This window comes from Papilio machaon, chromosome 25 (genome assembly GCF_912999745.1).
Source record: "Papilio machaon chromosome 25, ilPapMach1.1, whole genome shotgun sequence".
NCBI classification, from domain to species: Eukaryota; Metazoa; Arthropoda; class Insecta; order Lepidoptera; family Papilionidae; genus Papilio; species Papilio machaon.
In genome coordinates, this window is record NC_060010.1 from 2,848,920 (window position 1) to 2,866,114 (window position 17,195).

General features: G+C 32.2%; 1 protein-coding gene across 1 annotated transcript in view; it reads left to right on the forward strand.

Moving 5' to 3' along the window:
* Positions 1-12,261: 12,261 nt before the first annotated feature.
* LOC106711007 overlaps positions 12,262-17,195 on the forward strand; it is a 39,490-nt gene continuing 34,556 nt past the window's right edge. The window contains exon 1 of the mRNA XM_014503219.2: positions 12,262-12,508. Coding sequence (XP_014358705.2) covers positions 12,457-12,508 — 52 coding nt within the window. The 5' untranslated portion in view covers positions 12,262-12,456. The remainder of the gene's footprint in view (positions 12,509-17,195) is intronic.

Sequence of the window (17,195 nt, forward strand, 5' to 3'; positions counted from 1 at the left end):
AGTCCCAGTAGTAATTTTATTGTACGAGTTTTTTTTTTGTTAACAGCTCCGCATTCGATGGAATGCTGGGAGCTGGATTAGCATATTAATTAACACACGTTCCGTTCTGAACTCTCGAAACCGATGCTTGTAATTGTTCTCTCCAGTACTCCGTACATTCTATTTCAACAGTTTCTAAAGTGAAAAAAGGTTATACACACAACAAAAATTATATTTCTATTGAAATATTTCCATTTATTATTATTCTACTTCTATACTTTAAGGCCGTTCGTTAACAAGGCAACGTCAGCCTTCGAAACCCGACGATTTTAGTGTACTTGCACGATATCATAGAACTTTGTACATAGGCACGCGTCGCTGTCATGTCGTTCTCTCATCCCCAAAGCCACTCTCACGAAACGCCATATGCCAAGATCGTCGCAAAAAAGTTACCGTGATTTTCATCCTGGCGGAGCAAATCTATACAGATGACATATACTTCGTCGCTATACCTGTACTGACCGAATTAACAACTCGCGTCGACAATTCAACGTTGTGTGTACGGAGTACGCGCAACGCCATATTCACGATGCCGAGATACATTAGTTTCAAATATTTACGTTGCCTTGTCCTCCCAAGTAGGGTTGGCGACAGGCAGGCGGCCGGCCGTAAAAACTTAAGCCAAAACTTTAAGGTTCATAAAACCTTGTGTGCCGACCCTACGTAAGCGGGATAAGGCGAGGGAGATGATGATGATGATGATTTACGTTGCCTTGTGTACGAAAGGCCTAACCGTATGTTTCTGAGACCAAAATTCCAGTTCAAAATATATTGTTATGTCTGTTTTCTCAAAGGTATTGACAGGGATGACGATATATTTTATTCAAATATTTTGGTCCCAGAAACCAGTGGTAATTAAAACGAAAATGTCGAGTAGGTATTAGGAAGCCGAGAGAATGTTTTCTAGTGATCTATCGATCATATATAAGTCCTTAACTTCAAACTTGTCTTTTGTCTTCTTCTATCTCACTTCTACTCATTAATTGGTTGTGTAGTTTTTCATTAATATAATTCAAATAATTGCCAACATTTTTCCTCTCGATAAAATTAGTATGGATTACATAACTTTATCGCATCGTTAAATAATTCATAGTTTAATATAAACATTGGTATAATGTAAAGCGAAAAGTGTTCCAATTAATCAAGATGATCCTGCAACAAATGTTTCCAACTTGGCCCAGCCAGCGAGGCGGGTTGTGACAACTCGCAAATTATACCAGCTTACACTGGTTTATACCGGCTTTGGGCGGAATTAAGCAGTGTGTAATCGTTGTACTAACCCTGGATTAAAACTTTTATCCTTAAGAGTCACTCCCTTTGGTAATTAAGAAAGTTCCTATAGCCTTGCGTGTTTAAACACTTGTCAATGACTGAACACTTCATTACTTTTTTTCATGAAATTTATATTTCTACATGTATACCAAAAAATGGTCATCAATCTAGGATATGATTTTTTTTATCAATTCGAGATTTTGATAAAGTTCAAAGGCTATAAATTAGAAACAGCTGAGAAACTTTAGTCAGAAATAAGACCCCTACTTGATCAACTTGAATCGTTAATCTTGAATTATATATTCAAATACACTATAGAGAACAACAACTTTCATCTTATTGGTGTTAAGCATATTCAATATTTTGTATTGCTTCTAAGATTTGTTTATCTACCTAAGGTTCTTGGTGATTAGTTGATTTTCTGTTATAAAATGTTTCTATTATTTCCTCTATACAATCTAGACCAATCATCGGTTTGTGATGTCTTGTGTCTTGATGTGGTCTTGAAAAAAAGTTTTTCTTTTTTAATTTTGCACTACAACCCATATACGAATAATAATTATTGAGCATTGTCAATTTAATATTATCCCTTATTACCTTGAAAAAATCGCCACAAAATTCCTAATGCAATGTCCACAATTACTTTTACATTTAGATCTAATAAACATTACTAAAATAATGGTCAGGGTCGAAGTATGTTTTGATGGCGCTTTTTAGGAGCCACTTTGTTCATAGTTCTTTTACTCTCTAGAAATAAATACAACATGCTACATTTATAGTGTTGGTACGAGAGAAAATAAAATGAACTTTGGTACAAACATTTTCACAGCACAATAAGAACAAAAAGATAAATGTAAGAGTCTAATCGTTCGATAAAAACACTTTAATTTGTGACTGCGGGAAAAATAAAAAGGTTATTGGTTTATAAACTTTTTACAACGAGCATCAGCATATTCTTGTTACAATCAAATTATCAGCAAAATAATGTGACTTAGTACCGCTACACACGGACGCAACTTTCCAAAAGCGGCAAAAAATGCAGTCGTCCGTACGCTGACTTTTTAAATCACTATATAGTGGACCTAATAGTCATTTATAAATAAAGACCACAATGTTAGTTTAAGAAAATTGAATTAAATTAAAAAAAAGAATAAGACCAACCTTAAAAATTCTTAGTGGTTCAATTACAATTTACCTTAAACATTTGTCAATCCTTTCATCGCACGCTGATATTGGACATCACCAGAAATCATGATTATGGAAAAATGATTTTGCTTAGGCTTGGGAAATGCTTTCTTGCCAAATAAATAAATAAAAAAGTACTTATACCGCAAGCAGTTTTGGTAATATACATTTAAGGGTAAAAAATAGTCTTCCATAACCCCGTTAAAGTCCATTATATGAATCACCAACCTTTAAATATTTAAGAAAACACGTTTAACTAAACATTATGTAACTATATTTTTGAACAAAACTTAGAGTTTGACAAAGGTAAGTCTAACAACGCAATGAAAGTAAAATGCAAATGTAAGTAGGCAAATACTACGAATCCGCCTCTCGTGTTACCCTTTCTAAAAAGTATCGCACATCTTCTCAAAGTAAGCATCATTACCTTGCTTGTTCCTATTGTTTGGTTTAAAGAAAATTAAATAATAAACTTTATAATAATTCATAATTTAATATAAAATAGAGTCATTATCCGGTCCCGACGGACGACCTACTTGAGCGAGATACTCGGGTAAGACAGAAACCTCTATAAGCAAGAAAAATATCGCGGTACCCTGGACTATCGCTTATCCAGGTTCGACTATATTTACGTGAATGCATTGAAATATACAGCGTGGAACAATAAAAGTTCGACGCGCTTCTTCATCGTATAGTACATGTTGTTGGCTTGGAATTCCGTGCAATAAAGTGTACTAATTTTATTAAAAATATATTGAAATAATTTAATTAGCTTGATAAATACACTATGAGTTCGCTCAGTGCACTCAACAAATACCAAGAAGTAATTTAATATATTTCTTGTTAAAATGCCGATGCAAAAAACGTTGAAAATTCACTATACAGTTGCTACGAAAAGGCCAGTAACAAAGCGCCGTTCTCTTGTAGGAAAACGGGCGTGAAATTTTTCTTTCATTCTTCCGGAGAGTCAACGATAAATCTTTCTTGAACATTAAACGAGATTCATCTAATACAACACTGTATATTTTGATCACGTCTTATAGTAATGTTTTTGTAAACAAAACCATGTCCTCTCTATGTTTTTCTAACTCTCGATTGTGAGATTATGTTAAGAATATATTATTTTCAACATGTAACAATGTATTCAAACATTATAGGCTAGATAGGAACTCACTATGGAACGGACGAATTGTAAAAAAAAAATCAAATTGAGAAGTCATAAAAAATAAATATAAAATATAAATTTCGGGATTAACTTTTTTATCGGATCGGGATAAAATTTTCAATTTAATAAAAAAAATATCCGTTGATCTTAATAAAATTGTAAAGCGTAAAGTATTAGTTGAGCGTTGTCAGACGCGGAAGCTGTGTGACAACTAGGAGATCGTACGAGATTACCACGTAACAAGGGCTTTTGTCAGGATCTTGCTATTTTAATAATGATTTAAAAATAACTCTATTAAAATGATTTTATCAACCTTAACAGTAACCTGATCATGATGTAAATATTATTTCATAAAAATTCAGTAGTAATACCAGTACATAGTTTTAATAATGGATAGCGGTGGCCCGCGTCTATCTTCGGCGCGTATTTCAAAAAACGTATCCTATAACATGCCCGCGTGTAGCACCTTCCCGACCCGTCAATTTTTTTTTCTATACTACACACAGACTCTCCAATTTTATTAATATGTAGATATTTTGTTCTAGTATCTTACTTGATGTATTGGTAACAATATTCGCATTATTTCTCCCAAATCCAAGACTAGGTCGTAGAATAAGTAATAAGCAGAAAGGTTGAACAATAAATTATCACGAAATTCGTTTGTGAAACGATTTTCTTGTTTTGCTTACAAACGCGTTCGTTTGTTTACGTAAGAAATGGCCTATGAATAAATCTGAACAGAATTTATTTTTACAAGTTAATTTATATTGAAGTTAAAAAACTGTCTATTCACAAATAATCGTCATAACGCTGGTTTGTGGTACGTAACCTTACATGTTTTTTGTGACTGAGTAATCATTGCTTGATTAAAAACCGTTTACAGCTTCATCGGGCTTGAGGTGGCCAGGCGCAGATGGCGGTTAGCGTAAGCTTTGTTTAAGAATGACTGGGCTCAAAGGCTCCCTCGTTGTATTAGATAGATCCACATTTGTGTTTTTAAAATTCGAATATCTTAACACCGCGATCTAAAACGCTACTCACGCCATCTAGTTATTTCTTATACGTTAGTCTTTTGTAGTCAGATATGTAAATTGCATCAAAAAGCGAGTTACCATTTGATCGATATAAAACCTTTTCACATCAATTAAATATGAATATTTTTTCATTTTGATTTTAATGTAAATGCGTTAAAGCTCAACAGTTTGTAAACTTCTCTCACTCAAACCGATCTGCTTGTTCAAAATTAAAACAAGTATGATCGTGTGAATAACCAAATCAATTAGCCGGACTTTTAATTTAAATTTAAGAATTTAATTAACGCTTTGATATGATTTTAAATGCATTTCAAAATAAATTTTATAAAATTCTACTGATATATTCGACTGATTTAAGGGTGTTAGTAAAAGTTACGTGAATATTTTTTTGTCATAATGTGATGGTCAGAACTCCATCTAGTGCGTAAACCAACGGTATGTAGGTAAAGATGAAAAGCTGAAAAAACATTTTGTTACTACTCTGTTTTGTTTTCTGTTTCAATTGTTTTTAGGTTCCCATTATTTACAATAGAATCGATGGTTTTGAATCGAAATATACCACGACTGTTGAATAAAATGTTATGACCAATAAGATAATAATATCAATAGATAAATTCAAAGGTAATTGGAAACATCAAACAATTTATTATTACCTCGTATAAAGGAAGGCAACGTTTGTTTTCGCCCAAAGGCCATCCTAATATGTCAAGATTGATCGACCATTACGCAGGGATTCGGCAAAATCATAACTCACGATCCTTATTTGGGTTTGCACTATATTTTATTACATTCAATTCAATTTGGGAAAACGAAAAGATTGTGTAATAAATTCTTAGCAGCTGCATTTGAAATTTGTATCTGAGATAAATCCGTACACAAAATTGAATTTGTGCATGTCTAGTGTATATCTTAGAATATCCGGCACATGAATGCCTTCTTCTTAAAAGTATAGTCTTTAGAAAGTAACATGTACGGAAGATTTTTTTACAAGGTGGCAAACGAGCAAGCGGCCATATGAATTCGCCGAAATGGCGAAGCGACCGCTGCCCATAGACATTCGCAATTGCGGATGCGTTACCTACCCTCAATCGACGAAGGAGGAAATGCACAAAAAGAGAATATTTAACCTTCCAATGCATCTCCTCCTCCATCAAATCCACCTCCCCTTGTAAAAAATATAGATAATACTAGCTGTCGCCCGCGACTCCGTCCGCGCGCAGTTAAAAAAACTTAATAGGGTTATGAAAAATAGATGTTGTCCGATTCTCAGACCTACCCAATATGCACACAAAATTTCATGAGAATCGGTCAAGCCGTTTCGGAGGAGTTTAACCACAAACACCGCGACACGAGAATTTTATATATTAGATGATAGGAGAAAGTATGAATGGATTATTGATAGAGATTTATGGAAGAGTAGTTCATACTGTGTAGTATAGAAGAGAAGTAAAAGTATAGAATCAGTAAGTATTAGAAACATATAAGACAACCAAATCGAAATATCTGATTAACACAATGCCACGAAAAGAGGAACTTTTGCGTGGAAAGATCGCTGTTCAACTGTACGCCCCAAATGGGATTACCATATTAATGAAAAAACGTGCCGTTTCTGGCTAGCTCTTGAAATGAACTCTGTTAATTACTTTTATTCTGACTCGACGAATTACGCTTCGTATTTTTAAATCTTTAATTGACTATGAAGCTTTTTTTTAAATTAAACAAACCTGAAAGTATTTCGTTCGTATTTAGCTCACTTCACTTTGTAATAAAGACTTCCCTGCGTCATTTTTGTACGAAAGACTAAGTTCATATTTAACATAACTTCACATAATGTGTACAAACAGTTTAAAAATCCCACCACTTGTTTATGTGCTGTAAGAATAAATTAATTTCCATTCAAATCAACTATTTATTTGGATTTAAAACTAAAATACGGTTAAGATTTGTCAAATAGAAATTTGAATAGTATTCAACATCCTTAAAATGTCTCAAAAATGTCAAAGAAATATATAATAAGAAAGTAAAGTAATATTTTCTTTAAATATTACATACATCACATACAAGGCCTAAAAAATCTATTAGTCTTCTAGTTATTTAAAAAAAAAAACCAAAAATATGGGACCCATCTGCAAGCACTTCCTTTCGATTAAAATATTTTTCATCAAAATAGGACCACCAGGGGCGGAGTTTCGCGGTAACACACATTAAAAAAAAAATACAGTCGAATTGATAACCTCCTTCTTTTTGAAGTCGGCTAAAAAATAAAAGTGAATATTGAAAAATTAAATGGATTAAAAAAATATATTGGCATTTTAATCGCTTGCTGTCCACGTTACTATTATTTATAAATAGATCCTTGTGTACGTAATATAAGCCTGGTCTGTCTAGTTCTGTGGTTTGCGGTTGCATACTGAATTCAATCAAATTTACCTCCCTGTCTGAATCTACGCTCGCTTTCTCTTTGTGGTCAATGTGATTAGTGGACATCTGAACTCTATCATTTTGTACGTTTTATTTCAATTATCCAGTCATCTGTGTAAGGTCTTATGTATAAACAATTTTCATTTACCTACTTAATTATATTAATGTAATAAATGTATATTAATGTAATAAATATAATTTTACTTGGGCTTTTCATTTAGTTTAAGCACAAAATTACAAGGTTGCGATTTATCTTATACTAGCTGTCGCCCGCGACTCCGTCAGCGCGGTATTAAAACAACGTAATAAGCCTATGTGTTCTTCCAGATTATGTTCTACATCTGTAAACTTCGTCAAGATCCGTTGAACCGTTCCTTGAAACAAACAGCCTTCCATCCATCCATCTAAACATTCGTATTTATAATATTAAAATTCTCGTGTCAAGATGTTAGTTACCATACTCCTCCGGAAAGGCTTGACCGATTTTTGGGAAGTTTTTAGGCATATTCAGTACGTCTGAGAACCTATTTTTCATCCCCCTAAGTGTCCACCCCTAATATATTTTTTTAATTTTGGTCAAAATTTAAATTAGAAATTTTCTAAAAATAATTTATATGGCAAAAGAACCTTTGCCGGTTCGGCTAGTTATAAATAAAAATACGAATTTAATTCTCTTGATAGTACAAGTCTTTGGTAATTTTAACTTTTTTATTTTTGGTACTGTATTTATCGTGTTGATATTTTCATGGTCGAAAACAATGAAAATGTTTTAATAGATTTATAAATAAAATTATTTAAAAAAACATAACACAATCTCAAATAGCGTGGAATACTAGATCAAATAGTAACTAGACTTACAAATACATTGAGTTGTTAAATTGTTTACTTGCGAAAACAAATAGATATTAACTGATAGTAATGAGCGGTCCCACTTACCACGAAATTGTTATAAAGCGGTCGGATTATTGCTGCCAAAGTTACTATTTATCTTTGCTGGATCCAAGTCCTAATTGAAAGGTCAAACAATAAATTGTGGAAGTTGTTCCTGTAACCGTTCCTATCAATTTCCCTAATACATTATGTTGTAGGAAAATGATACTTAATTCAGTTGACTTTTAGGGCCGACATATGCGGACTTCTTCAAGTTGTCGGTACCAATAGCTAAAAGCAATCAACGTTGGGTGATCAGTAGTTGATAAGTCATACACGAACTTTAGCTTTCTGTCGCATTTAAAAAGTGTAGCCAGCCATACACTGACAGTTTGGAACTGTCATTGCCGACTGCTTTGTACAGTCCGTCTGTAAGCCTTAAAACCCACAAAATACAGATTAGAGTCTAATGATTTCCAGAAATTATTATTCATTCTATTTCTGATAAAAAAAGTCTCGTTTAACATATTTTTTCTTAAAAGTTTAGACATGGCACGAATGTATAACTTGCAAAGATATCCTTTTGAGTAAATAGTAAAATGAACACTTTAAATTATGGACGTTGATCATAGTTGCATTAAAGTGATGTATTGTTGCTTATTTTCGCTCAAAATCCCCCCAATGTATCTAGACTGATCGTCTATTAGGCGGGCATTAGCTGCGATCGTAACTTACGAGCCTTATTTGGGTTGAAGTATAATTTATTGTCTTCAATTCCACTTCGAGACGGTGGAAAGGTTGCGCAATAAATTGAACACACAGCTGCATTACGAACATAGGCTGGGAATTAGGTTGAAAAAAGAAATGTGCCTATTAGAAAATATTTTTTTTTCGTTTTATTTGTTGATTTAAGTGTATTGTTGTTTTCATTTTTGGGTTAACGAATGTGTCACGCAATTTTTTTAATTTACCTACTAATTAAATTAAGTAGTGGTCGCTCATTGGTCAAAATTGACTTAATTTTTTTTCATTAAAAATAGCTGTAGGCACTTCTTTTAAAACGATTAAGACTGCAAAGTTGTCTAGAAATACAACACTCTCTTTTAAATATGCACTGTAGCGAACTTTGCTCGTTTTTCTTTAACTTTCACAGTTCACATACAGTTTTTGAAGATGTCATGCTTGGAACGCCATCTCTGCAAAGCTAAACAAAAAGAGATTCCGAGCGCGAAAAGAACGACTCTTATATGTGGCACAAAGAACTGTTCCAACATTCGTACTGAGAACGTCGTTTATTACTGGTGGGGTTTAATTTTCGTGAAATGTCGACTAAAGCTGGTTATCTGCGATAAGACTGTATATCACACAGATAAGGAAATATAAATCTCAAGCAACGAAATGAAAAAAAACCTTATTTGTTATAATTTAAATAATTTATACAAATTTTATTAATATTATAAACGTGAAAGTTTATATGGATTGATGGATGTTTGTTTGAAGGTATCTCCGGAACGGCTCAAAGGATATTGATGAAATTTGGCACATATTTAGAACATTGGCAGAACACACAGGCTACTTGTAAAATGTTTTTTTTTAATTCCGCGTGGTGTCACGAGCATAACCTAGTATCTTCATAGTCGTTATTTTAGCGATATTCTGGTTCTATACATTATTTAATTATGAATTACAGTTTAAAAGCAAATCAAAATACTAAAGAAAGAATATAAAAACAAACATTATATATTTATGATATTTGTTGCTATGTTCATACTTTACATTAAGAATGAGAGTAATTTATAATGTCTGTGATTTAATGTCATCCAAAGTGCCATTAAGAAAATGTTAAAACTCGCGGCTCAACTCTGATGATCATGTACTTCAAACTTTGCCTTCTTTTCAAACTCTGTTGTTTTCGCTTTTGAATCGCATTATCTGGTTTGAAGATAATTTTATTAGAATATTCTTTCATCCTCTCGGAAGTCCATCAGTAAATCATTCTTTAATCTTATTTTGTTGTTACAACGTGATTGGCTAAATGGTAAAAATATTAATTTCTAGTTTGCGGTCAGTTTGTAATATGCATAGTGAGATTGTATGGTAACTACAACGTATATACATCATGTTCAAGAAATATGTTTTTTTTTTAATTATTTTATATTCAGACACTTCTATTTTATTAATTATATAGATCACCATCGTTTCTATTTCTAACAATTATTTTTTAAATTCAAAAATAAAATGTCTTAGCAAGAAATACATTTTGTATTTTAAACGAGATCCCTTTGAAGACGTAGAGGTATTTTTTTCGCCTTGAATTTCGGTAATGACTTACTCTCGATTGCTCTAGACCCTAATGTATTATGTTCGTGCAAACAACGTTTTCGATCAACTCGTCTATCAGGTATGTACTTCTAACTTTTATTAAAGTTATAGTACAGGGAATATTCGGCCAAGTACAAATATAAGATCTAATATATTTTTTTAATGAACGTGCATTTAAGACGTTTAAGCTTATGCCATGTATTTTATACAGAACTCACGACGATTCCAATAGTTATAACTATACTACTTCTAGGTGATATGAATTAGTAAGAAATTAGTACGGTGAAAAATTATAAGAAGTTTTGTAAACGTGCAGAAATAACTTACTATAGTTAAAACAATTTCTATTTTAATTAATAACGTAAAAATGATTAAAAAAAATATCGATACATTTTATCGATTCTTAAATCGATGGTAACATCACTAAATTTTTCCCTTTCAATTCGCCCGATTGTGAACATTAGATCCAATTCATTCCATTATCATTCGATACTCGTTACCCGAAACTGTGAGCTTTTAAACTGTTTACCCTGGGAAATTGAAATCGTCGAGGCGTAGACAATATATCTCTCATTGTGCCGCGCGTGATCAATGAGTGGGTTACTTCCCTGTTATTGTTTCTAATAAAATTCCCATCATCGGAATAAATTGACATAAACATTTTGAAATGAAAATTAAAAGAATACATTACAACTCGTGCTTAATTAAGGACCTGTTTCAAAATGTCCAAGTAAATTGTGGGATAACTAACAAATAAATTAACTGACAAATAATACTTCCTGTCAAAACAGTTTGCAATTCAAAACTCATTTGGAAATTGTGAAATGCCAACGAAAACTTTATTTGACAAATAAGTTCTAAGTAGCTTATTCAGGACTTACATTGGACATTGTGAAGCGGGCCTTAAGTCTGTAGTATTTTTAACTATGGGTTTCCACTGCCTTGCTTTTAAAATTTATTTTTTGAAACAAAAAATATTTTAAACACATATAAACAATGGTAGAAAAACTATTTTTTGGAATTACTAACTTAAGTACGACCCTCACTACACTGCGTGAAGTTAATCTCCTTTAATGTATGATTGTTTTCGACACGATTGTACAAAACTACAAAGGATGTTAGAGTTTTCACAGGAGGTACACTTTCAGGGGAAATAGATGAACTAATTAGTTGTGTTGATCAACACCAAAAAACTCGAACCAAGTATTATTTGACATATAATTTTATATTGAAGAAGCAAATTTTTAATTATGAAATAGCTCTCATAGTTTCATAAAGAAAAAAATACTTAAATATCTTTTTTATCATTGAATTCATTCCATAATTATAAGTCTCAAAAGTATATCTAATTAGAACTTTTATTAAAAAAATATTAGTTTCATCCATTCAAGTCTTATCTAGCTTTACAATGGGTTTCTTATTCAGAGATACTTTGAATTGGAGCTTAATATAAAACTTTTTGTATTCCAACCTCTTTGGAGTCAATACAAGTATAACTTATTAATATAATAAAGGCGAAAGTTTCGATGAGCGGATAAATGGAGGTTTGTTAGATCTCTCTTAAACTTGATTTATATGTAGAACATAGTTTGGAAAAACATATAGACTACTAATTTTTTTTAACCCGCGCGGACGGTGTAGCAGGTGACGAATACTGAACTATAAAATATATATAGACACTAACTGTTTTAAAGAAAAAAATTACAAAAGAAAAATAGTATCACGATCTTACGATCTCGAAACATAGGAGTCTCTGTAACTTTGTCATCACACGGTACCGCACCGCACTGACACGCGTGTACAGCGCGTTAATGCCGTGCAATCCACCTAACATTCAATTTAACGAAATATAATATAATGATATTAACTTTTCTTTGTTACAGTCCAAGACTCAGCACCGAGATGGAGGATTACCTTGTTGAACATTTTACAATTAAATCTTTTAAAAGAAAATTAAGTGCCAAAAACTATTAAGTAACTATTTTAGTAAAACAACTAGCATAAAGATTGCCAGTGTTGCTCAAAATTAAATAAGAAATGTTCGGTTAATGAATTGTGATGACTGTGATATAGTTGGTCATAAAGAGAGTGAGAAATATTGTGAAAAATGTTTATTACTGCTAGAAAGTGGTTAAACACGTGAACAAAATGACATCCCTGCTGCAAGCTGTCATTATTTGCATCGCTTTTCAGTTTATTGGTAAGTATGTTTTATCATTTATTACTAAATTCATACATAATCTAAATCAAAATTACTCAGCCAAATGCAAAATTGCACAAGCACAGAAAATTTCAAGGTCACACGTCACGATTAAGAACATTTCGTTACATGAGCGGGAAAGACATATTTAAAGTTTCTAGTGCGAAAGAGAGCGATGACGATTTATTTCTGATTTTAAAAAATATTGTACATACTTTGACATCTTCCAGCCTTTGTGGCCTTAACTTGTGTAAATAATCCTAACTGATTACAACAAATAATAGTAAAAGGAATTTTCCTATATACTGCAATAAATGTTGAGTATAAAATAGGAGGAAAGAGGGGAAATAAATCTGAATGGTTACGTTAACCGCAAATCTTGTAGCCGTATCGGGTATTTGTTATTTTTCCCTTGTTTACGCTTACGTTGCCTTCATTGAATAAATTTACGTCTGCGTTTTTCTAATGATCTTTACGTTTAAGCCTCCTTTTATTTATTATAGTTCTTATATAAAAATTACGTTAATAAAACACTACAAAATTTACTGAGCTTGCTATTTCTCAAAGTTACTAGTTAGTTTCAGCCTAAGTTCAAAAAGGAAAATGCAATCGCAATTTTTCTCTAAAAAAAAATCAGTACGATGTAGAACGAATTATGTATTAGAACTCGCTTTTTAAATATTTTTTGCGTTGTCTTTGTTTTAATCACTTAAAAAAATAAACATTTTATTGCACAAACGGTTATAAAATTATTTCTCTATTCATTTTCGTTTTAAAAACAAATCTATTGCAGATCACAATGCCTCATTATTTTTATGAATTTTTATCCGTCCGTTGCTTACAGTTTGTGTTCGGAACATTGGTTTTATTTGTGAAGATTTCCCCGGGCACTGCTTTGTATTAAATGGGAATTGATTACTGGGGAATGTTATATTACTTTTTCTTTGCTTGCGAAAAAAATGTCGTAAACGTTGAAATTGATTTTTCTCTGAAAGGAATTGCAACTTGTGTAATGATCGGATGTTTTCTCGGTAGTTTTATTTTCAGATTATTCTACGATAAATTTATTTTTTTACGATACGATAAATAAATTTTTCAATCCAGTTGAAAGTACGAAATGATAATATATGATATGTTAAGAATTTCAATAATAATATTTTAGTTTTTTCTATAATAAGAGCAAAAAAACATATTTTTTTGTTTACAATCCGAATACCGATGGTTAATTTTTATTTTGATAGTAATATTTTCATCTCTAATGTGGTAAATTTTATCAACATTTTACTGTAGCGCAAGATATTTAAAATGTAGAGAGAATACGAAATGTAACGTACAATAATACAGACGCTCAAGCGTGTACGTTTGCCAAATTAAATATGAGCAAACTTCCGGCGCGGCTCTTGCGGTGAGGAGAGTTGGCGCAGTTGGACTTAGTTGGCCAATTTAGTTGTACTCACTCACGCGTTCTACGCTAGTTCCTCCAAGGAACGATAATTACATACTTTCTCACACTATCATTCGCTGAATTTATACAATTCTACTATAGTTTTCGAGGCTGTTAACAACTGGCGCAGTATTGCCACTTGATTAGAAAAGTAAAAAATTATTATGCCTTTTACTATTGTAGTATTATAGTTGTGGCTCGCGATTCCGCTCGAAATTAAAATAAATTAAACATATTCGTATTCCAAATTCCATTCTGATTCGTTTAGTCTTTCTGTAGTTATGTGATAACAAATTCCCACCCACCCGTCCAAACTTTCGCATTTATAATATTGTAGCTTTTGGCCGCGACGACGTTCGCTCGGAATTAAAAAATAAAACTTAATAAGTATCCTATGTGTTCGTCCAGACTATGTCACATATGTACGCCAAATTTAATCGAAATACATTGAGCCGTTCTGGAGATTCCTTCCAACAAACATCCATTCATCCATCTAAACATTCGCATTAATATTAGTGTATTTTCTTATGGTGAAAATTAAAAATCGCTTAAGTAATTTTTGAACTTAACCAACGAAAAAAAAAAACAATGAAATAAGTAGTAATTTCTTTAAACCCAAGCGAAGCTTCTACGTCAAAGTGTAACTTAATTTATAACGTGATTAATATGGCAACATTTATTCCGTAAAGCATTGCATCAAACCACAATAATAACCATTTCCCAAATACCCCGGTTATTCGAACCAGACAATAACAGACCACAACTAGCATTCAATGGGGCTCAGTCGTAATCATTATGCGCGAAAGATATTAACATTGTTCGGTATTCTACTGAATTTTCCAACGTATAAGCTAATATATTCCGAACGATTTTGCCACACTTCCTTTACCTACAATTGGGAGTCATTACAATAGGTAAACGTGGACCTTAATAAAGTAATAAACGTTATTAAGGTCTTCGAGAAAATCCCCTGTATAAAGTTAATTGTTGATTTGGCGAAAAAAATTCTTGGTAATAAAATGAAAGCATAAATAAAGTTCAGAAAATTGAAAAAAATGTCTACAAAGTGATATAATAGATTTCATGGTCGAAAATATTTGGTCGATCCAAGGATTTTGTGGTCTTCCGTTTTGCGAAAAGACGTGCTTTTTAGGACACCTCTTTAATAGATTTAGATAGAAGAATGAAATTGTGTAACCCATGGATTTATAGTTTCAAATCACCTTTATTAAAGCATAGTATTAACTTAGTTTTTATAGATAATTAGAAGTAGGACAATATATTTTATACAGTATGAATATAGAAGAAGCAGGAGAAGTGTGTCAGGATCGCGCCAAATGGAGCATCATTGTCACCGTTTACCTCTTTGGGTTACAAGCGTGAGTTATATATATTTTTACCATATACGTTTTTAATTAAAATTGAAAATATAAACTAGTAGATATAAAATAAATTTTTGTCAAAATGGGAGGGACGACGATATTGTTTAATACACAGATTTTGGTCACGGAAACCGACGGTAACTCGTATTTCTAAACTTTCTATACAACATATTTAAGTTGCAATGGTTATTAAATTGAAGGTTAACATCTATGTAATGTAATTTAAAAAGATTATGAACGAAATAAAATCAAGTTTTTCTTTTGCATCCAATGCGAGCTGTTGCCAAGCGTAGCCCACAGAAGTGCATTTCATCTGCTAATGGCAATCAATATACCAAAGCTTTTTCTAACGAAGACATTACAGTAATGGAATTCTAGGAAATATCTTCAAAAAGGAACATCAAAGCAGATTATATTATTGCTGCCTTTAACGATGGTGGTTCTTTTTTATAACTAGCTGTTCCACGACTTCATTTGCATGGAATTAAAAAAAACTAAGTTAGTCTATGCACTGTTATATATATTCCATCTATTAATTTTCCAAACATCCAGATTCGGTTAATGTTCTGTATGTTCGAAAATAGAAAAACACATTTGTACATGGCAGAAATCGAACCCAAATCTTTACAAGTGTAGTGTTCAACAACTGCGTCACTTACGTGTTCTTAAATTGCTTTACTAAAACGTTGCAAAAAGCTTTTAATAATTGTTGATGTACTAAACATTAATTTCTAGCACTCCCGTCATGGTCCATGTCACATAGAGCTGTCACCATTGCAAATAACAACGAAGATGAATATAATTTCCATATTTTAAAATCGTTTCACGTCAAACAACCTGTGAATAATAAATAGTTTTGTTTCATTAATAAAAAAAAATTGAGTGACACCCGGATGGAACGAAGTTCCTCTCTATTAAGTAGTGAAAGAACCAATGTTTATTCTATGAATAAAAAACTTAAGTCTTCACAAGAAGTACATTTTATTTCTATGAATTTTCGTTATATATTGTCACGTCGTTGCCATGGTGAAGTAGCGCTCATTCGTCGTTAACATACTTACTATAGCAAAAAGTGTCGTGACAACTTTTCGTAAGAATTTTTTCCGTCTAGCCCCTTTTCACAACGCGCGATAAGGAACTTCGTTCCAATCGTTCCAATAATATTAATTCAAGTCACAGAATACTTGGTAAAATATTTAAGAATTCTTTATCATGAAATAAATTTAACATTTAGTAGTTTGTTATTGTTTAGTAAAGTTTATTCAAACAGTTCTTTGTTATAAACTAAATAACCAGTCAAATATAGTTGGAAACAGCTTTCTAATATTCCAGCCACTTCTGCGAAAATGATATGAGAAATTGAGAAAGTAATAATCCTGGTAGTCAAAAGCATGAATTTTACAACATTAAATATGAGCTTGGTTGAGTCGGCCCCTCTACTCTAAAATGGGTAAAGTTGGGCTGAGTCGGCCAGTCGAGTATTCCATACTTATTTCCTGCTATAACTTTTAAAGTAATTTGAGTGAACATTTTAGACGCACCGACAATTTCAAATAGGAATTGCTTCATTTATGAATACTTTAAATGTTTTTGTAAAATTAATTATTTAAGAATCATTTATTTAATTACTAGTTGTCGTCCGCACAGAATTTAAAAAATACATAATAAGTAGCCTATGTGTTCTTTCAGGCTATGATCTATATCTATGCCAAAATTTCATCGAGATCCGTTGAGCCGTTCTGGAGATACCTTCAAACATCTATCCATCCATCCAAACATTCCCATTTATAATATTAGTAAGATGTCAAGTAAATCTTGAATTTACAAATATAGTGAAACTTTTTGAAAAGCACAGAACTGC